The sequence below is a fragment of the Bombina bombina genome, chromosome 3 (genome assembly GCF_027579735.1).
Source record: "Bombina bombina isolate aBomBom1 chromosome 3, aBomBom1.pri, whole genome shotgun sequence".
NCBI classification, from domain to species: Eukaryota; Metazoa; Chordata; class Amphibia; order Anura; family Bombinatoridae; genus Bombina; species Bombina bombina.
In genome coordinates this window covers 107,203,326-107,228,140 of record NC_069501.1, presented here as the reverse complement: position 1 = coordinate 107,228,140, position 24,815 = coordinate 107,203,326, and the positions used below count along the sequence as shown (strand labels likewise).

The 24,815-nt window shown below is 35.1% G+C and overlaps 1 protein-coding gene across 1 annotated transcript in view; it reads right to left on the bottom strand.

Moving 5' to 3' along the window:
- RUNX1 (RUNX family transcription factor 1) overlaps positions 1–24,815 on the bottom strand; it is a 115,963-nt gene that overhangs the window by 35,109 nt on the left and 56,039 nt on the right. Inside the window, exon 4 of the mRNA XM_053705950.1 lies at positions 14,457–14,648. Within this exon, the coding sequence (XP_053561925.1) occupies positions 14,457–14,648 (192 nt within the window). The remainder of the gene's footprint in view (positions 1–14,456; positions 14,649–24,815) is intronic.

The following is a 24,815-nucleotide window of genomic DNA, read 5'->3' as shown; positions in this document are numbered from 1 at the left end:
TTTGTATATGTTTGTATGTGTGTATGTATATGTGTGTGTATATGTGTGTGTGTTTATGCATGTGTATTTGTATATGTTTGTATGTGTGTATGTATATGTGTGTGTGTTTATGCATGTGTGTGTGCGCATGTGTATTTGTATATGTTTGTATGTGTGTGTGTATATGTGTGTGTGTTTATGCATGTGTGTGTGCGCATGTGTATTTGTATATGTTTGTATGTGTGTATGTATATGTGTGTGTGTTTATGCATGTGTGTGTGCGCATGTGTATTTGTATATGTTTGTATGTGTGTGTGTATATGTGTGTGTGTTTATGCATGTGTGTGTGTGCGCATGTGTATTTGTATATGTTTGTATGTGTGTATGTATATGTGTGTGTATATGTGTGTGTGTTTATGCATGTGTATTTGTATATGTTTGTATGTGTGTATGTATATGTGTGTGTGTTTATGCATGTGTGTGTGCGCATGTGTATTTGTATATGTTTGTATGTGTGTGTGTATATGTGTGTGTGTTTATGCATGTGTGTGTGCGCATGTGTATTTGTATATGTTTGTATGTGTGTATGTATATGTGTGTGTGTTTATGCATGTGTGTGTGTGCGCATGTGTATTTGTATATGTTTGTATGTGTGTATGTATATGTGTGTGTATATGTGTGTGTGTTTATGCATGTGTATTTGTATATGTTTGTATGTGTGTATGTATATGTGTGTGTGTTTATGCATGTGTGTGTGCGCATGTGTATTTGTATATGTTTGTATGTGTGTGTGTATATGTGTGTGTGTTTATGCATGTGTGTGTGCGCATGTGTATTTGTATATGTTTGTATGTGTGTGTGTATATGTGTGTGTGTTTATGCATGTGTGTGTGCGCATGTGTATTTGTATATGTTTGTATGTGTGTGTATGTACATGTGTGTTTGTTTATGTATGTGTGCAAGCATATGTGTGAGCGTGTTTGTATATCTCTGCATGTGAGTTTGTGTGCATGTGTGCATGCATCTATGTACGCGTGTTTATGTATGTCTGAGTGTCTATGTATTTTTGTGTGTGTATTCATGTAGAAAGGTGTGTTTTTATATATATATATATATATATGTGTGTGTGTGTGTGTGTGTATATATATATATATATATATATATATATATATATATATATATATATATATATATATATATATATATATATATATATATATATATATATATATATAATAAGAATTAGACATGAAGATGGATTTTTTTTTTAAATAAAAGGGAGTGTGTTTCAGAGGTTACATTTTGTGCGTTTGTGGTGAGAAAATAAAATAATTTAGTGCTCGGAGGCCAGGCCGTGGGCTGCACTGTAAGCCCCTGAGTACTGCCAGCTGCTCTGCTCTGTAGCGCATACAGTAAGCCGTTTGCTAAGTGTTGAATATGCCTGTTTAGTAGCACAACAGGAAACGTGTGAACGTGGGATAGCGTATTATGACAAGACACTGGTGACAGGATACTGGCCAGAAATGCAGGTCAGAAGAGAACAAAGCATCTACAAACACATAAGTCAAAATCACACCAGCATTCTATAATTGTATCAAAAAGGTTAACATACAATCTCAATATTGGGAAAAATGAGTTGTGTATACCAAGCTTAGCCTTGTAGAGTTGCCACCTCGGCCCTGTTTTCCTGGACACTTATGAGTTATACATGCTTCAGGGCGTGCAGAGAGGAACATGAATAGTGCTGTTCAGTGTCACTATTTGTGTGCTGTACAGGGTTGAAATTCATGTTCTTACCTGCAAACCCTGCAGCATGTATAACTGATAAGTGTCCAGGAAATCATGGCTGAGCTGGCAACCCAAGCCCAATGCTAGATAAACTTACATACATTCTCCTCTGGACATGAGGAGCACATTAGAAACTGAACAAGATCTGAGATAGTTTGACAATGTTGACCCAGCCAGAACTTGGGCTTAAACATTGTCAGGTGTAGGATGGTCCCACTCTGTTCTAGACAAAAATATTAATTAAGCTGCAGGGGTAAGTCAAGAGGAACTACTAAAGTTAAAGGGATACTAAACCCAAATTTTTTCATTCATGATTCAGATAAAGCGTGCCATTTTAAGCAACTTTCTAATGTTCTCCTATTATCAATTTTTCTTCGTTCTCTTGCTATCTTTATTTCAAAAAGCAGGAATGTAAACTTAATAGCCAGCCCATTTTATGTTCAGCACCTGGGTAGCGCTTGCTGATTGGGGACTTAATGTAGTAACTAATTAGCAAGCACTACCCAGGTGCAGAACCAAAAATGGGCCAGCTCCTAACCTTACATTCCTGTTTTTTACAAATAAAGATACCAAGAGAACGAAGAAAATTGATAATAGGAGTGCTGTGCACTGAACAGTCTTCTCCCTGCTGCATACAAACTAATCTTCTCCCTGCTGCATACTGACTAGTCTTCTCCCTGCTGCACACTGACCAGTCTTCTCCCTGCTGCACACTGACCAGTCTTCCCCCTGCTGCACACTGACAAGTCTTCTCCCTGCTGCACACTGACCAGTCTTTCTCTTGCTGCACACTGACCAGTCTTCCCCCTGCTACACACTGACCAGTCTTCCCCCTGCTGCGCACTAACCAGTCTTCTCCCTGCTACACACTGACCCGTCTTCCCCCTGCTGCATACTGACCAGTCTTCCCCCTGCTACACACTGACCAGTCTTCCCCCTGCTGCACACTGACAAGTCTTCTCCCTGCTGCACACTGACCAGTCTTTCTCTTGCTGCACACTGACCAGTCTTCTCCCTGCTACACACTGACCAGTCTTCCCCCTGCTGCACACTGACCAGTCTTCCCCCTGCTGCACACTGACCAGTCTTCCCCCTGCTGCACACTGACAAGTCTTCTCCCTGCTGCACACTGACCAGTCTTTCTCTTGCTGCACACTGACCAGTCTTCTCCCTGCTACATACTGACCAGTCTTCCCCCTGCTGCACACTGACCAGTCTTCCCCCTGCTGCACACTAACCAGTCTTCTCCCTGCTACACACGGAGCAGTCTTCTCCCTGCTGCACACTGACCCGTCTTCCCCCTGCTGCACACTGAACAGTCTTCCCCCAGTCTTTTCCCTGCTGTACACTGACCAGTTATTCCCCTGCTGCACACTGACCAGTCTTCTCCCTGCTGCACACTGACTGGTCTTCTCCCTGCTGCACACTGACCGGTCTTCTCCCTGCTGCACACTGACCAGTCTTCCAACTGCTGCACACTGACCAGTCTCCCCCCTGCTGCACACTGACCAGTATTTTCCCTGCTGCAAACTGACCAGTCTTCCCCCTGCTGCACACTGACCAGTCTTGCTACACACTGACCAGTCTTCCCCCTGCTGCACACTGACCAGTCTTCTCCCTGCTGCACACTGACCAGTCTTCTCCCTGCTGCACACTGACCAGTCTTCTCCCTGCTGCACACTGACCAGTCTTCTCCCTGCTGCACACTGACCAGTCTTCTCCCTGCTGCACACTGACCAGTCTTCTCCCTGCTGCACACTGACCAGTCTTCTCCCTGCTGCACACTGACCAGTTTTCTCCCTGCTGCACATTGACCAGTCTTCCCCCTAATACACACTGACCAGTCTTCCCCCTGCTGCACACTGACCAGTCTTCTCCCTTCTGCACACACTGACCAACCTGTTACTGTCTCTCCCCTCCAGGAATTAAACATACAAAACAAGATTGGAAAACGCACATTTGTTTATCATCAGCCTCTTTCTTAGAAATAATGCTTATATATATATAAACATAAAATAAAAAGCACACTGAACTATTTAAGATACGGCCTTATAGCTTTAGGATAGCTTTTACAGCTGTTGCTCGGCACCAAAGCTTTGGAGTGATCAAGGCTCCAGACGGTCTCTTGTGACAAATGGAAGATCTGCACCATTCTAGATTCTGTGCCCTTGTCACGTGGTGTTCTCAAAAATTTGTTATGAAGTCTCTGACTATTGTCTTCAAAGAGCCTGGGTTGCTGTACAGACATGTTACCTGTAGGCTTTGTTTGCCAGCAGTCTGATAAGCACGGCATTGTATTGCTTCCCTTCAGTGCCTTAAGCACATATTGTGTGAATAAACTTTTGTGCGAAAGATTTATAATGTTCCTTACTGATGCCCAAAAACTGGATATTTTATTATAATCAAAAGAATTTTTGGCACTACAGAGTGAGTACATAATTGCTTCTTCATATATATATATATAACACACACATATATATTGGTTTGAATAAATTACATTTAACAAGTTATAAATTTACTGCCAGGGCCACTACCTTAAAACACAGATGAATTTGTTAATTTTGTCCCCCCCCCCCAATGAGTTAAGAAAAGTACATAGTGGTGGCAAAACTGACTTATATGATGGTCCTTATTCACATATGACATTTAGATTAGGTTGGTGGTCTTTTAACCCACTAAATAATGAGATAGCTCTATAGAATGCTGAGAATGTATTTCATATAACACTAATGGTGATAGGCGAATATTACATCCAACTTAGAGCAGTTTACTTATTTGTTACCTTGATGGGTACACAGATGTTACTTTAATAAGGGTCAATAAACTTTGAATTCCCCAAAATATATTTCATTATGGGTAGTAAAAACACCTTTGCAATCGACTTTCATTATTTATTTTGTCAGCTTTTCCTGTAATTTAATGTTAAAAAATTAACTTTCCCACGCTCCAGGGATCCTACAGTATTCAGAATATGAAACCCACAATATTTCTTTCATGATACATATACAGAGCAGCAATTTTAAACAACTTTCTAATTTACTTCTATTATCAAATGTCCTTCATTCTCTTGATATCTTTTGTTAAAAAGCAGGGATGTATGCTTAGGAGCCGGACCATTTCTGAAGCACTAAATTGCAGCAGTTTTGCAAGAATATTATACATTTGCAAGAGCACTAGATGGCAGCAATATGCCCTGCCATGTAGTGCTGTAGACACCTATACCTAGGTATCTCTTCAACAAAAAATACCATGGGAACGAAGCAAATGTGCAAATTTGATAATAGAAGTTAGTTGGAAACTCTGAATAACAAAAGAACATTACATTAATGGCTCTTTAATTTTATAGTGCATTGACTGTTCTTTTTGCACACATACAGTATGTCCCTTTAAGCAAGAAATGAAGCAGTGTTTAGTTATCTGACAGTTTTCCTTTATGATGCTACCTGCTGTGAAAGTGTTACGTGATACAGCTGACTTAACTTACTCCTATTTCAGGCAACTGCACTGTCCAAGTTCTCTGTGTCTTAAACAAAAAAGCTAAGGCTGTAAAACAAGGGCCCTGAACTGATTAATATATAATATCTGGGCAGTCTGTCAAGAAAACAAAAATGTTGTAGCTGTTTCTACCCACACTGGCAATGATTAATTATATGAAACAACTGCACGGCTTACTTTATAAAATATATCTTGTGGAACGAATGCTCGCATCAGGGGACTGATTTTCAAAGCTCAGTCGTTTCCATTTATGGGGGTTGTATGTGAAAATATTGCATGCATAATAATAATGATATTTAATCCGTTTAGTGATTTAATAAAAATCTAAATTATAAGTAATAACATTTACAGTATGATACATTGATATTAAAGGGACATTAAACACTAAATACATTTTATAAGTATAGTATTGAGATTATTCTGTGTCTATTTGCAGCCATTTTGAAATCTGCCTTTCACTACATTCCAGTGCTAATGTGTTGGCGCATGTGCAGTAGCTCTCCTTCAGATACCCACAGTGTAACCTAGCTTCCAATATGGCGACAGCCATGATTAGAGGGAGGTGCATAAAGTGTATTTAATGTTTTATGTCTCTTTAATTACAGCAAACTCAGTAATATGTGTATAGAATCATAGTAAGAATGTACTTATTTTGGAAGATATACACTCTGATACTGGATTTATTCATTCTGGTTCCAGGTTTTAAAGAAACATGCTCAAAACTATTCAGATAGTTGAACAGATACATTGGTAGGTGCCTGGAGCGCTACGTGACAGGAAATAGTGCTGCTATCCAGTGCTCTTGCAAATGGATAGCCTTCTTGCAAAATCACTGCCATCCGGACGTGTGCAAACTCCTGAGCTTATGTCCATGCTTTTCAACAAAAAATACCAAGAGAACAAAGAACATTTGATAATAGAACTAAATTACAAACTTGTTTAAAACTGCATGCTCTATCTAAATCATCAAATACAACTTTTAAGTTTTATTTACCTTTAACAAATCTAGGGGTCCATCACATTTTCTTAAAATACAAATTTTATAAAAAATAGTATCTAATGTTTTTTTCAACAGAAAACCAACACTGAAGTCAATTGGGATTTTTGTAGCTAAATAATTTGATAAGTTTTTCTAAAAGGTTGTGATCGACCCCCTAGACCAGTGATGGTGAACCTTGGCACCCGTAATGTTTCAGAACTACATTTTCCATGATGCTCATCTAGACTGCTGAGTGCCTAAGCATCATGGGAAATGTAGTTTTAAAACATCTCGGGTACCAAGACTGTTATTGCTACTTGGATTGAACAGTTAGTGGGACAAGACAAAATCAAACTCCCATGATTTAGATGGTGTGATTTAAATTCACATCTATTATCAAAATTACTTTCTTGTTATCCTTTGTTGAAAAGCACACACACATACATATATATATATATATATATATATATATACACAACTATGATAAGGGGGCATTACCATTAGTTATAAGAGTTTCTATAGTTTTGCAATAAATTTACATACCAGCCTCATATAAAAATGTTCTAATTGCATTTACACCTTGTTTCCTGAATTTATTTTTCATTGGTTACACTTCACCTGTCATTTGTCCCATCGGGAGAAGCCAATCTGGGCTGCCGTACTGTCATTTTGTTAGTAAACAGTATATTGTTTTGTAGTTTCCTATCTTATCACCTCTGCTGAGGCCAGTTAAGGGCAGATATGTTGCAATGTTAGGCTTGTGAAGACTACGCTTCTTTCAACAGGAAACCTACTATTTTCACAGTTTAATTACAGGAAAAGAATGCAAAATAAATAATGAAAGTATATTGCAAAGTTATTGTTTTTTTACCATTCATTATTAAACATATTAGAGTTTCAAAGTATTTTGTATCTCTTTCAAATGTGTGGCACCTGGGAGACTACAAACATATCAATTTGCATGGTTCTGCATGCGCAAAGAGATCTGCTACAGTGAGACAACTTTGTCCCTTTTAATTTATGATGGGACCATGCAGGGAGTAATCTTTCAGCCTCACATCTGTTTGATGTAGTAAATGTTCATACCTCTCTTTTGTCTTCTGACTAGTTCAGTTAACAACGTGGCAGGTGTACCTTACCTCTCATCCTAAAGGTAACAAACTGTAACGTGTGATTGACACCCAGATTTATTAAAGGGATATGCAACCCCAGACAATTAATACCAAAGATACCAAGAGAATGAAGACAAATTATTAATAAAAGTCAATTAGAAAGTTGTTTAAAATTGCATGCTCTGTCTGAGAACTTTTTTGAGTTTCATATCCCTTTAACGTTTGGATAACAAATATGCAAACGGTTCCATTGAATTACGTTCCTTTCTGTTATGAAACTCAATAAATTAGGAAGTTGCAGACAGATTGAACCTTTTATTTAAAAAAATCTGGATAAAGATAGCGAGCTCATGTTCTGCACCTTTATTTATTTTACAAATAAATGCTGGTTCCTTTTTTTTTGTGCATCTGTCCTTAGACAAAGGAGCAATATTTTGTATAGTGTCAAATTAAATAGGTTCTTTTGGGAATTAATTGCTATGAAATATTCCTGAGAGGTAGTGAAAGTTTATATAGAGAAGTCTTTTTTTTTTTTTGTCACAAAATATTTTGGTGCATTCAGGTGTCAGCTGTGCAGTTACTGGTCTACCTCTGGTAAACAGATATGGAAGTCTAAATTAAACATTTATGATTCAGAAAGAGAATACAATAAAAAAAATCCAATGTACTTTTATTATCAAATCTACCTTTCTCTTAGTCACTGTCTTAAACTTGCCCCTTTTAAAAGGGAACATAGTAGGGTTCAGGAGAGTGCCTGTTTCTATATGTATAACATTGTTACAAACATTGTTATAAACTCTTCTGCAATAAAGTTGCATAGCTTGGATTGTCTGGAGATGGTGCTTAAAGGGGTAAAAGTAAACTTTCATGGCTCAGAGCATGCAATTTGAGAGACTTTTCTTTTGATTTCTATTATCAAATGTACTTCCTTCTTTTGCTATCCTTTGTTGAAAAAGCATACCTAGGTAGACTCAGAAGCAGCAGTGGACTACTGGGAGCTTGCTGGTGGTTGGTGGTTACACACATATACCTCTTGGCATTGTCTCACCAGATGTATTCAGCTAGCTCCCAGTAGTCTATGGAGCTATGCATTTAAAGGGACACTCAATCAAAATTAAACTTTCATTATTCAGATAGAGCATGCCATTTTAAACAACTTTCCAATTTACTTCTATTAACAAAATGTGCACATTCTTTTTATATTTAAACTTTTTGAGTCACTAGTTCCTACTGAGCATGTGTAAGAATAAGTGTGTATGCATTTGTATGCTATTGCATTGTTTTGTTATCTTGCATTTGTTGATTATGCAAATCTACTGTGTTGACTGGTCCTTTAATCCATTTAAAAGGTTTAAACACATAAGGGTAGATTACAATTCTTTAGAAAACCTTATAAAATGATTAATCTATAAAACATCCTCCTAGAATTTAATGGTGAGTTTTGTAGAAAAATCGTTAAACTTTTCTAAACGATTGCGACAACACCATAGTTATATGCAAAAACAGTGCAGTAAAGAATCCTCTAATGCTGTTGAATATTTACTTTTTTTTTAGACTTTATTACATATGAATCATTCAGAAAGAATCTTCCAAAAACTTAGTTTTCCTTCACTATTTGGTATTTGTTAAAACAAAACGAATACTGAATATTCTGGGAACATTTACATAAATTTTTGTTAAACAAATGTAATTGTTCCTTTGCTACGGGAGAAAAAGATCACCTGTAGCCGTATACTTACCTGTAGCGCACTGGAGAGCCGCGCTAATCCCAACCTTTTTCACAGAGTCCCGGGCTGCGCTAATCATGCAGCCTTAGCGTGGCGGATCCCATAGCCTGCCCTATAGGACCTTCTCCCTTAATGCAGGCTCTGGGATCTGCCGCGCTAAACCTCATATTAGCGCAGCACCGGGACTCTGTGAAGAAGAGTTGGGATTAGCGCAGCTCTCCAGTGCGCTGCACCTAAGTGTTTAACCCTTAAAAGCTCATTTAAAGGAAACAAATGAACACTGAAACTAATGAATTATCATCAGTATTTGTTCATTTTCTTTAAATTAGTGCATCTGTTCGGAAAACAAAATGAATATCTGTGTTTTTTGGTTACAAATTTGCATTCGTAATAAAACAAATGCACAAACCTACTTTTTTTGCACTTTTATGTCCATTTAATAAATCTTCCCCATTGTTTATTTTCATGCAGACTTTTTCATTTATTAATTTTATGTCCAGTTATTACATAGCTATTATTGTTGGCCAAAATAATAATCATGCTGATCATATTATTATCAATATGGTAATAATTATTATTATACTAATATTATTATTATTAATAATAATAGTAATATTATTATTATTAGAAATAATAATACTATTAATAATAATAATAATAATAATAATAATATAAGTAATATTAATAACAATAATTATAATAATAGTAATTGTAATAATAATAATAATAATAATAATAATAATAATAATAATAATAATAATAATATTAATAATATTATTAATAATAAAAATAATAATAATATTAACAATAATACAATTATTATTAATAATATTAATAATAATAATAGTAACAACAACAAATGGTACCTTGCAATGAAAACAGCAATACTAGGACCTTCTCTGTGGTAGAGAAGTCACTTTAGCTGCTTACTGGAAACTAATGTCTACAAGCTGATTTCATTTAGATACAGTGGGGACATTCCTAAGAGATGTCACTGTGTTGAGGAGCTGCCACCTGTTGTCTCTTCAGCCATCAGGACAATGGTTACAGTCGAGGCTGTATCATATTTAAGTACTTTACAAGCACTTTAAGTTACTGCACTTGTTTTTACGTAGTACACAACAAACCTTCAGAACGGTTCTACAAAGTTTAAAGTGATAAATGCAAGAATAATATTTTATATATAAGGAAATATACACTACACCTTGTTAAAAAATAAAGCTGTCTATGACAAGAACTGACTAAATCTTTATCTAAATTTGTCAGGAAATTATGGCTTCAGTTAATTATTAATTACTACTTCTTGTGTGTAGTTTGCCACTGTTTGTTGTTTAAAATATTAAGGGGACATTATATTATTATTATTTTAACATACTCAAAAGACTTTCCATGGGGTGTGAGACAGTAAAACAGCACAACCAACAGTGCGCTAACCATAAGAATAGCGAATAATCTGGTATTATAAGTAAAAGGTAAAAACAATTTACCAGAGAATCTTACTGACATTTTGTTTAGCGAGCCCTATACGTTAAATGGATAGTGCAGGGTGAAATATCATTGCTCATATTACGAATGGTGAGTTATGTGATGGCTTGAGCGCAACACATAATTGTACTGGAAAGTTTTACATATTTAATGTAAAATATAGTTTTTTTATTGCAATTAATGTTTTAACAGCGTTTTAAGGATATGGTATATGATAAGGTTTGGACTGGTAAGGGCTCAAAGCTGTATATGTATATGTGAGTATTTTTGTGTGTGTACATATATACAGTATATATATATATATATATATAATATATAAATATATATATATATATGTGTGTGTGTTTGTGCATGTATATAGTTTATTACTGGAGAACTCTTCAGTTGCAATCTTGAGGTTAACCACCTCGGCCACAAATTAAGTTATTTTTTTCTTTGTAAATAGTGAAATCTGTCTGTGTCTGCTGTGCTGTCTGCTGCCGAGCATGCTGGGAATAACCTCGTGCAACGCTTCCCACACTAAATAAGTCACAAAACTCTTTAAAGGCTTGAGAAGTATTGACAGAACTATTGGCCCACAAAATAACTCATAAATTGTTTTTATAGCTAAAAATAAAACCCCTTCATACACCCAAAACGATGCACAAAACCTCTTTGCACAGGCTATACTTCTGAAACATCTGAACATACCACCTTTTACATCTTGCTCTGTGCACAGATTTTAAACACAGATAAACATTGTAGGTGATCACACAAGATTCATACACAGGATTCCGTAGAACACAGGGGTACAAACTATAACAATCTTGTAGGCAAGGGGGGAAAACCAAATAAGCAAAGATGCGGGTGACAGTAAAATTCAAATGTATCTCTGTACTAAGATCAAAGACTGCTTTTTATGGGTGCTATTAATTAACAATGAAACTAGTACTCTCTTCTAAATGTAGTTTTTGTTATCTGGCAATAATATCACAAAGCAAGAAAGATCACTGGGGTAATATCACAAAGCAAGAAAGATCACTGGGGTAATATCACAAAGCAAGAAAGATCACTGGGGTAATATCACAAAGCAAGAAAGATCACTGGGGTAATATCACAAAGCAAGAAAGATCACTGATCATAATTTTAGAGTAAAGATTGATGTGGCTGCAGAGATCTAGTTTATATGCTAAAATCTCGTTGACTATGACTTCCCATGCACAAATGTCATGATCTTGAAATAAAGGAATGGTTATGGGCTGGGGTTATAGATTAAAGGGACAGTAAAGTAAAAATTAAGCTTGAATTATTCAGACAGAGCATGCAATTTTAAACAACTTTCAAACGTATGTATATTGTCAAATTTGCTTTCTTCTCTTGGTATCCTTTGTTGTAGAGTAAAGCTAGGTAGGCTTATGGGACCCTAAACATGTCAATAACAGCCTATGGGGCATATGTATCAAGCTCCGAATGGGGCTTGATGCCCTGTGTTTCTGGCGAGCCTGCAGGCTCGCCAGAAACAGCAGTTATGAAGCATCGGTCACAAAGACAGACATCGCCGGAAATCAACCCGATCGAGTTGATTGGCACCCCCCTGCTGGCGACCTATTGGCCGCAAGTCTGCAGGGGGCGGCGTTACACCAGCAGCTCTTGTGAGCTGCTGGTGCAATGCTGAATACGGCGAGCGTATTGCTCGCCGAATTCAGCGAGGTTTGGCGGACCTGATCCGCAGTGTCGGATCAGGTCCGCCAGACCTTGATAAATATGCCCTTATGGCAGCAGTGTTTGCATCTATGTATATCATTGCTATAAACAATGTTGAAAACACTGCTGCCAGATGGCTAAAGACAGATGCACGCTCTTGAGTTCACCTAGGATTTCTCTTTAAGAATAGCAAGAGAACCAAGCAAAATTAATAATATAACTAAATTGGAAAGTTGTTTAAAATGTTCATTGGGTGAGTGCGTCCTCAGAGCTGGTTAACTGTTTCACGAAACAAAAAAGTGTCACAAAATACATCAAAAATACATTATACAATATAGTTACACTAATAATAAAATGACAAAATTATACAAAAAAATTATAAAGGCTCAAAGATATGAGATCTCATGTGTTAGAAAAAACAAGGCTGCAAAGGGCTTTTAACATAGATAAACATACATATACATGGCTAAAGATGTGTGTATATATATATATATATATATATATATATGTGTGTGTGTGTGTGTGTACATATGTATTTATTAGTGATGCACCGAAATGGAAATTCTGGACCGAAACCGAATCCGAAAATCCGGGATGCACTTGGCCGAAAACCGAAACTGATACCGAAAATGTATTTTTTCAAATTATTTTCAAATTATATTTTTTTAGTTTTTTTTTTTTGCATAATTAGAGCCAATAAAAAAAGCCCACACTTTTATTGAAAGTAACACACTAAAATTGGACAAAAATATCTTAAAACAATAATATGCTACACAATAATTTTACCAAGAAAAAAAAAAACAGGCAAAAAATAATGCAATTTTAGACCAAAATTTTTCTGCGACCAAAATTTTGGTGCATCCCTACTTAAAACAATTATAAATATCAATATACTGTATTATTCTTCATTTAGTTTTATGTAACATAATCATATTTAACAGGTTTTTTTTTTTTTTACCAATTATCCAAATAAAGTATAATCCTAGAAAACTCATTATATGCAGAACAGTAAGTGAAGTAATAAACTTAAACAGCAGCTCTAGGCTAGCATCAAATTTGAAATATGCTACACAATAATTTTACCGAAACTAACGGGCAAAAAAAACGAAAAACGAAATAGCCAAAAATGCAATTTTCGGCCGAAACTTTCTGCGGCCGAAATTTCGGTGCATCCCTAGTATTTATATGTGTATATATGTATTTACTGACATATATACACATAAATACATATGTATACATATATAGACACACACATACATATACATGTCTAAAGATGTATATTTATATATGTGTGTGTGTGTACATATGTATTTATATGTGTATATATGTATTTACTGACATATATACACATATAAACACATAAATACATATGTATACATATATAGACACACACATACATATACATGTCTAAAGATGTATATATATATATATATATGTGTGTGTACATATGTATTTATATGTGTATATATGTATTTACTGACATATATACACATATAAACACATAAATACACATGTACACATATGCAGTTATGTAGATGAAAACATGTTGAAGCATACTTATGAAATATTCATATTTAATAAAATGTTATACTGTGTATTTCCTGTAAATATTTCACATTCCAATGTTCTTTACATAGCAGAATATGTTCTAAGTATTTATAAATAGATATTCTTATATATATCTGTATATATCTATACCTACATATCATCATGTATATGTATATATATATATATGTATAGATATATATTGTACCAAAATACAATCAGATATAAGTAGAAATTTGTATTTATGAATAAATAGAACATATTCTGCTATGTAAAGAACATTGGAATGTGAAATATTCATAGTTTCATGTCGGGTTAGCGCACATTAGAATATGGAATCGGATTTGGGCGTGAGAAGGGTGTTAGTTTTTTTCTACTTTTTTTTCCCTCCATTTAGTTCTATGGGAGAATCAGGTATTGCACGAGCTATATTTTAAATTCGGCTTTTTGCGAGCGTAGAGTAAGTGCAAGAGCAATAACTTTTTACTGTTAACTCATAATTGGAGCGCTACCCGTCGCGCACGCAAAAGTTTACTTCTAGCGCAATTAGCGCTCTAGCGAAAGCACTTAGTATCTTTACACTCTTAATCCGGCCCTTTGTATTACACTCTCAAAGATTGTAATGTCTCTTTAAGTTATGGATTGGCTGCTTTGAGTACTCACCCTGTATCTGGGTTTGAGGCTGTGGGTTAAATGCAGTGGCGTGATTTAGGGATGCCCGTGGGTTGGATGTAGGAGTTGGGTGATGCGGACTGACTCTCATTGCCGTGCGCCGTAACTGCTCCAGTTCGCTAAGACGCTCAGAAAACGACAAACTCCCGGGCTTTGTCTGCTCGTCTAGTTTCTGGCGATGTCCTAATAACCAAAGGACAAAGAAATATCAGAGAACCTCTGTGGTGTAAGGATTCTGTATTTTATTTGCTCTTAATAAATATATGATGTGTGCTGTTAATTAAATAATTAAATAAAACAGTATAGAACAATGCATATCCAAAAAGGAACACTGCACATATAAAAGGAACACTGCACATATAAAAGGAACACTATACATATAAAAGGAACACTTTACATATAAAAGGAATACTATACATATAAAAGGAACACTATACATATAAAAGGAACACTATACATATAAAAGGAACACTTTACATATAAAAGGAATAATTTACATATAAAAGGAACACTGTACATATAAAAGGAACACTGCACATATAAAAGGAATACTTTACATATAAAAGGAACACTGCACATATAAAAGGAACACTAAACATATAAAAGGAATATTGCACATATAAAAGGAACACTGCACATATAAAAGGAACACTGCACATATAAAAGGAACACTACACATTTAAAAGGAACACTAAACATATAAAAGAAATACTTTACATATAAAAGGAACACTGCACATATAAAAGGAACACTATACATATAAAAGGAACACTACACATATAAAAGGAACACTATACATATAAAAGGAACACTGCACATATAAAAGAAACACTGCACATATAAAAGGAACACTGCACATATAAAAGGAGCACTGCACATATAAAAGGAACACTATATATATATAAAAGGAACACTGCACATATAAAAGGAACACTGCACATATAAAAGGAACACTATACATATAAAAGGAACACTGCACATATAAAAGGAACACTATACATATAAAAGGAACACTATACATATAAACGGAACACTGCACATATAAAAGGAACCCTGCACATATAAAAGGAACACTATACATATAAAAGGAACACTGCACATATAAAAGGAACACTATACATATAAAAGGAACACTACACATATAAAAGGAACACTACACATATAAAAGGAACACTATACATATAAAAGGAACACTGCACATATAAAAGGAACACTATACATATAAAAGGAACACTATACATATAAAAGGAACACTGCACATATAAAAGGAACACTGCACATATAAAAGGAACACTACACATATAAAAGGAACACTACACATATAAAAGGAACACTACACATATAAAAGGAACACTACACATATAAAAGGAACACTATACATATAAAAGGAACACTATACATATAAAAGGAACACTGCACATATAAAAGGAATACTATACATATAAAAGGAACACTATACATATAAAAGGAACACTGCACATATAAAAGGAATACTGCACATATAAAAGGAATACTATACATATACAATGAACACTACACATATAAAAGGAACACTACACATATAAAAGGAACACTACACATATAAAAGGAACACTATACATATAAAAGGAACACTGCACATATAAAAGGAATACTATACATATAAAAGGAACACTATACATATAAAAGGAACACTGCACATATAAAAGGAACACTGCACATATAAAAGGAATACTATACATATACAATGAACACTACACATATAAAAGCAACACTGCACATATAAAAGGAACACTGCGCATATAAAAGGAACACTATACATATAAAAGGAACACTGCACATATAAAAGGAACACTATACATATAAAAGGAACACTAAACATATAAAAGGAACACTAAACATATAAAAGGAACACTATACATATAAAAGGAATACTATACATATAAAAGGAACACTATACATATAAAAGGAATACTATACATATAAAATCAACACTGCACATATAAAAGGAACACTGCACATATAAAAGGAACACTATACATATACAATGAACACTACACATATAAAAGGAACACTACACATATAAAAGGAACACTACACATATAAAAGGAACACTGCACATATAAAAGGAACACTATACATATAAAAGGAACACTATACATATAAAAGGAACACTGCACATATAAAAGGAACGCTATACATATAAAAGGAACACTGCACATATAAAAGGAACACTGCACATATAAAAGGAACACTGCACATATAAAAGGAATACTATACATATAAAAGGAACACTGCACATATAAAAGGAACACTATACATATAAAAGGAACACTGCACATATAAAAGGAACCCTGCACATATAAAAGGAACACTGCACATATAAAAGGAACACTGCACATATAAAAGGAATACTATACATATAAAAGGAACACTGCACATATAAAAGGAATACTATACATATAAAAGGAACACTGCACATATAAAAGGAATACTATACATATAAAAGGAACACTGCACATATAAAAGGAATACTATACATATATAAGGAACACTGCACATATAAAAGGAATACTATACATATAAAATGAATACTTCACATATAAAAGGAACACTACATATAAAAGGAATACTGCACATATAAAAGGAACACTACATATAAAAGGAACACTGCACATATAAAAGGAACACTATACATATAAAAGGAACACTACATATAAAAGGAACACTATACATATATAAGGAACACTGCACATATAAAAGTAACACTGCACATATAAAGGAACACTGCACATATAAAAGGAACACTATACATATACAATGAACACTACACATATAAAAGGAACACTATACATATAAAAGGAACACTATACATATAAAAGGAACACTATACATATAAAAGGAATACTATACATATAAAAGGAACACTATACATATAAAAGGAACACTGCACATATAAAAGGAACACTGCACATATAAAAGGAACACTGCACATATAAAAGGAATACTATACATATAAAAGGAACACTATACATATAAAATGAACACTATACATATAAAAGAAACACTACACATATAAAAGAGCTGAGCAGAATTTAAAAATGAAAAGTTTTAATTTAAAAACAACCATTGGATGCTATTGGTACCTCTTGTAAAACAATATATAAAGGAAAGAAAAATGAAAGGTACATGAAACCAAAACATTTTTTTTTTATGATTTAGGTAATTTACTTCTATTGTCAAATGTGTTTCATTCTCTTGGTATCATATGTTTAAGAAGCAGTAATGCACTATTGGTTTCTAACTGAATACATGGGTGAGCCAATGACAATCGTTATATATATGCATCCACCAATCAGCAGCTAGAACCTAGGTTATTTGCTGCTCCTGAGCTTACCTAGATAAACCTTTCAGCAAAGGATAGCAAGAGAATGAAGCAAATTGAAAAATAGAAGCAATTGGAAAGTTGTTTAAAATTGTAGTCTCTTTTGTAATCTTATAGTAAGTGCCAGTCCCTCAGCCTATTACTGTTTGTTGCCATTGTTAGACTGTGGGTAGACATATCTATGTGACTTCTTCTCTTGAATAAGAATACCGCTATAAGAAGCAGGATTGTACCGTTATTGTTATAATATTATTTTGGTCATAGCCCACCCCAACTGGGAGAGATACTTGTAAATATGGGGTTTGTATGCTGTCCTACCTAATGTCTTGCAACCTTACTCATGCAATCCAGGGCTTGTCCTGCTGTCAGCGGCCGGGACAGGGGGATGAGCCCCATTTTCTGAGGTTATTTACTTTTAAGAGTATAGGAGTTAATGCCTGAAACCTTAGCTATAGACAACATGGGACCTACATTTCAGAATTATGCGTATGCAGCCAAATATTCATAATAAGTCAGTAACTGTATTTCCAAGTTATCCATGCAATTTACTATCTCCTTAGAAACTCGTTTTAAACAGTTAACTAAGGGTAGCCTCCTATTCACCTATATTCCACAAGCCTACGGCTGCAGTTTTTTGGAGCTTTCAAATTTGTAGCTGAATGACCAAAGAGGTTTGGAACTAACCCTGCGTATTGTTATAGCCCTAACTCTGAGACCGCTTAACTGATACTCATCTGGTCTGTAAGTCTTCTGTTTAGATACCCAGTTACATCATATATTTTAGTTGGTGTGGGTCAATAGTTTATTCATGCCATACCCTGTTTTGACTACGTTATATACAATCGATCATTTTTGGTATGATATTACAAGTGAACTCCTCTCATATTTTTCTTTATGGGCCCAAGAGAGGCCCAATTGGCTTCATACTACAAGACCCCCACCACTACTTCATTTGCATTCTTGGTGATCCACCAGAGACCACTTTTCATCAGAGTGGGTTCCAATTTAAATTTTACTTAAATGAAGGTTTTTGAGTGGTTGGAGGTCCAAAAGTGGCCTCTTCCTGACATAGGAGATAGAAAATAGCGGTATTCAGGAAAATCTTTTTCTTCACAAAGTAATATTAAGACTGCTGAATCATATAAAATTGTACAAGCTTGTAATGAATGTCCTGTTATAGATTGTTACTTCTAGTACTTATATTAGCATTATTGTCTGTATATATAATTGTACACGTCAGTATTACATATGTAATGTGTTTCTTTTCTTGTTTACCTCAATAATTAAAAAATAATAATTGTAGTCTCTATCTGAATCATGAAAGAAATAAAATTGGGTTTCATGTCCCTTTAACATGAAAGTCAAAATGAAACATTCATAGATCAGACAGAGCAAGAAATTATATTATATTAGTATGTCCTACTTCCTGCTTTATTTAATGGATTATAAGAACAACTCACACCGCTTTATTGGTTGAGGGGGGCGTGGCTCTGGGAATTTGACAAGAAAGCTTTATTCAGCAAAGGGACATACACTTACAAAAAATGACATCTTTTAGATGAAACAAAGACAAAAATGTCTCTTTAAGGTTTATTTCAGGACAAAGGTGTCATATATTTTTATTCTGAAGTCTGCCTACTGCATTTCAACAAATGAAACCAAGACATTACATTTGATAAATTATAGTTTTTTTTTTTTTTATTGTACACTCTAGTCTTAATCATGAAAGAAAAATGTTTCATGCCCCTTTAAAAATGTCATTTTCTGTGCCTAATTACACATTTTACTGTTACAAGAAGTAGCACATGTTTTTTTTCCAGAATTACAATATTTTATTTTTCAATCAAATTTCCAGTAGCTGTTTCCGAAATGTTACCTAGCAAGTATAATTTTATATAAGGGTTCAAGATCTCACTGGCTTGCATTTTTCTGCTGCTGGCAACTCCTTTAGCAAGCAAGGCAGTGTATCAGATGTCATGTCCTCCTAAGAAACGAAGCCAGTTTTACTGCAAAGATTTTATCTTAAGAAAAGGAAAAAAATAAATCAATCTGTTTTAACCCTTTGGTTGCCTGCAACCTTTTTCTGGCCACCTAGGGGTTTAAAAACCCTGTAAGTTTGGGATTTTGGCAGGACAAATGCTCACTGCTCCCTGATTTGTCAAGCATGCAAATTCAAGACCTCTCCAGTTCACAGCAATGGACGAGAATGCAAACACATTGAGTCACGCAAGCTGTGTACATATGGTAGCTGTCTCGTACATACACACTATTTAAAGCATTGCTCTGCTCTGTTGGAAGCCTTCGTGCTGCACTGCCAACTAACCCGTCCAGCAAAGCACAGTTTCCATGGCTTTTCTGCCAGTAGTTCATTAAACTAATATTATAAGCTAAAGTATACTGCCTACAAAACCAAAGAAAAGGGAATTGCCCCCAGTGTATCAGAAACAGATCACATAAATGGATCTTTTATTATGCTTTATTGTCAGCTGTTTAGCTCGTTGGATAAGCTCCTGTTTTAAAAGCTCAAAATTCTGGCAGAGAGGAGTGCTAGGTGACTAGATTAACAAAACAATGTCCTAGAGTTCTCACTCTCTCTCTCTCTCTCTCTCTCTCTCTCTCTCTCTATATATATATATATATATATAGCTACAAACACACACACATATATATATATATATATATATATATATATATATATATATATATATATATATATATATATATATATATATATATATATATACAGAGAGTGCAGAATTATTAGGCAAGTTGTATTTTTGAGGATTAATTTTATTATTGAACAACAACCATGTTCTCAATGAACCCAAAAAACTCATTAATATCAAAGCTGAATAGTTTTGGAAGTAGTTTTTAGTTTGTTTTTAGTTTTAGCTATTTTAGGGGGATATCTGTGTGTGCAGGTGACTATTACTGTGCGTAATTATTAGGCAACTTAACAAAAAACAAATATATACCCATTTCAATTATTTATTTTTACCAGTGAAACCAATATAATATCTCAACATTCACAAATATACATTTCTGACATTCAAAAACAAAACAAAAACAAATCAGTGACCAATATAGCCACCTTTCTTTGCAAGGACACTCAAAATCCTGCCATCCATGGATTCTGTCAGTGTTTTGATCTGTTCACCATCAACATTGCGTGCAGCAGCAACCACAGCCTCCCAGACACTGTTCAGAGAGGTGTACTGTTTTCCCTCCTTGTAAATCTCACATTTGATGATAGACCACAGGTTCTCAATGGGGTTCAGATCAGGTGAACAAGGAGGCCATGTCATTAGATTTTCTTCTTTTATACCCTTTCTTGCCAGCCACGCTGTGGAGTACTTGGACGCGTGTGATGGAGCATTGTCCTGCATGAAAATCATGTTTTTCTTGAAGGATGCAGACTTCTTCCTGTACCACTGCTTGAAGAAGGTGTCTTCCAGAAACTGACAGTAGGACTGGGAGTTGAGCTTGACTCCATCCTCAACCCAAAAAGGCCCCACAAGCTCATCTTTGATGATACCAGCCCAAACCAGTACTCCACCTCCACCTTGCTGGCGTCTGAGTCGGACTGGAGCTCTCTGCCCTTTACCAATCCAGCCACGGGCCCATACATCTGGCCCATCAAGACTCACTCTCATTTCATCAGTCCATAAAACCTTCGAAAAATCAGTCTTGAGATATTTCTTGGCCCAGTCTTGACGTTTCAGCTTGTGTGTCTTGTTCAGTGGTGGTCGTCTTTCAGCCTTTCTTACCTTGGCCATGTCTCTGAGTATTGCACACCTTGTGCTTTTGGGCACGCCAGTGATATTGCAGCTCTGAAATATGGCCAAACTGGTGGCAAGTGGCATCTTGGCAGCTGCACGCTTGACTTTTCTCAGTTCATGGGCAGTTATTTTGCGCCTTGGTTTTTCCACACGCTTCTTGCGACCCTGTTGACTATTTTGAATGAAACGCTTGATTGTTCGATGATCACGCTTCAGAAGCTTTGCAATTTTAAGAGTGCTGCATCCCTCTGCAAGATATCTCACTATTTTTGACTTTTCTGAGCCTGTCAAGTCCTTCTTTTGACCCATTTTGCCAAAGGAAAGGAAGTTGCCTAATAATTATGCACACCTGATATAGGGTGTTGATGTCATTAGACCACACCCCTTCTCATTACAGAGATGCACATCACCTAATATGCTTAATTGGTAGTAGGCTTTCGAGCCTATACAGCTTGGAGTAAGACAACATGCATAAAGAGGATGATTTGGTCAAAATACTCATTTGCCTAATAATTCTGCACACAGTGTATATATATATATATATATATATATATATATATATACAGGTGGCCCTCGTTTTACGGTTCAATTTACACCGTTTCAGAATAAAAACCTTTTTTTCCAGTCATGTGACTGCTATTGAAAAGCATTGAGAAGCAGTACATTTATTAAAATAGCCAGTAGGTGGAGCTGTCCGCTTGTGTTGCAGCAAAGCCAAGCAAGCTGAAATTAATCAGTTTAACCAGACCTGAGCTATCGAGCAGATTTCAAAGGAACAAGATCTTCCTGTCTATAAATCAGTCCAGATTGGAATGCATAGAAAGAACTGTTTGCAGAAAAATACAAGTGAAGTCTGTGTTGTGTGATTATTTTATTAGGTTTATAATGCTGTTTAGCAAATGTTTTTGTTAATTTAACTTAGTTTAATCATATATTCTGTGTTGTGTGATTATTTTATTAGGTTTATAGTGCTGTTTAGCATTTAAAGTCTTCATTTCAAACTTTAAAAATAATGTATTAGGTGTTACTTATGACAATTTTGAGAGGGGCCTGGAACCTATCTCTCTCACTTCCCATTGACTTACATTATAAACTCGGTTTCAATTTACAACGGTTTCAATTTACAACCATTCCTTCTGGAACCTAACCCCGGCGTAAACTGAGGGCTACCTGTATATATATATATATATATATATATATATATATATATATATATATATATATATATATACACACACATATATACAAGAAACAAACAAAGACGTTGAAAATCACAATGGTGGCTTAAGCAGAAAATTAAACTTTCATGGCTCAGATAGAGCATGGACTTCCAACAACTTTGTTCTCTTCTTATCCTTTATTAAAATGAATACCTAGGTATTCTCAGGTGTGTACACGTGTCTTGAGCACTACACGTCTGCAGTGTTTGGAATGTTTTTATCAATGTTAAGTATTGTTGAATCTGATAATAGGTGAAAATTGGAAAGTTGTTCAAAATAGCATGCTCTATCTGATTCATGAAAAAGCCAATATGACACCAATTATGAGTAAAGGACCAATAAATACAGTTGTTGTGCATAATCAACAAACACATGATAAAAAGACAATGCAATAGCACTTAGGGGCCGATTTACTAATGTGATCCGATGTAGCGAATCATGTCCACCGCACATCGATAAATACCGACAGCATACGTTGTCGGCATTTATCATTGCACAGGCATTTCTAGTGAAATTCTTGTGCAATGCCGCCCCCTGCAGATTCGCGGCCATAGCAGCGGGTGTCAATCAACCCGATCATATCTGATGGGGCTTATTGCTGTACGACCGCTGCTTCTTAACTTCCGCTTCAGGCGGACCTGAAGTGGAGTGGGTTGGAAGCAGCATCCACTGCTTCATAAATCGACCCCTTAGTCTGAACTTCAAATGAGTAGTAGATTTTTTTCTGACAAAAAAAGTTATGTCTATTTCCACTCCCCCTGTACCTTGTGACAGCCATCAGCCAATCACAAATGCAGTATATTCTGTGAATTCTTGCACATGCTCAGTAGGAGCTGGTGACTCAAAAAGTGTAAATATAAAAAGACTGTGCACATTTTGTTAATGGAAGTAAAATGGAAAGCTGTTTAAAATTGCTGCTCTTTCTGAATCATTAAAGTTTAATTTTGACTTGAGTGTCCCGTTAAGTGTTTGGAAACCAGCGCAACAATTGTAATCATAAATCTGACATTACACAAAGGAAAATATTGAACAAAGTTGTGCTAAAGTGACAAAGTACTTAAAAAAAATCTCTATAATGTATATAAAAGAGCAACCATTAAATATAAAAAAAGTTTTTTAAAAAAAAAGTTCAGTAAATGTTTAAATTTGGAAAATGCATTTTGGTGTAATACCTACATATCCCACACTGGCTGAGAGGGATAATTTCTAAAGTAAAAGTTTATTTATTGAGCACAAGAACCATTTAAAAAACAATATATAAAAAATGCACACGCGATTTTATAAGTTCGGTTTTTTGCGCTCATCTGGTTAGCATACGAGCAAAAACAGTTTACTTTCAACTCACTATACCAGCGCAACCCGACGAGCACAAAAAGCCGAACTTCTAGCTCAGTAGCGTTAATTAGTGCTCCACTTGTAATCCGGTCCTATATGTTTTAATTAATATATTCTATTTTGTTGAATATATTCTTTTATTGCAATTTTTTATTAAAAAAATAAAAAAAATATCTTAGGAGTATTAAATGTGATAAATTTCCTCAACAAAAGTTTAAACCAGTGTACCTAAAGAATACTTCTTTAGTAAAAAGATACAAAACTTTTAGTAACTTTGCAAAAAAAACAACAAAACCTTCAAATTTGATTTATGGAAGGCAAGCTAAACATTGTGTTCATATAAAATGAATATTTTTATAATTTGTATTGTTTAAAATATAGATAATCCCTTTATTAGCCATTGCCCAGTTTTGCATAAACAACAAGGTAATATTAATATACCTTTTCCCTCTGTGATTACCTTGTATCTAAGCCCCTGCAGACTGCCACCTTATTTCAGATCTTTTGACAGACTTCCATTTTAGCCAATCAGTGCTGACTCATAAATCACAATGTTTTCTATAAGGCAGACGTGAACTAGCGCCACATAGCTGTGAAAAACTGTCAAAATGCACTGAGATAAGTGCTTAGAAATTAGCATATGAACCAACCT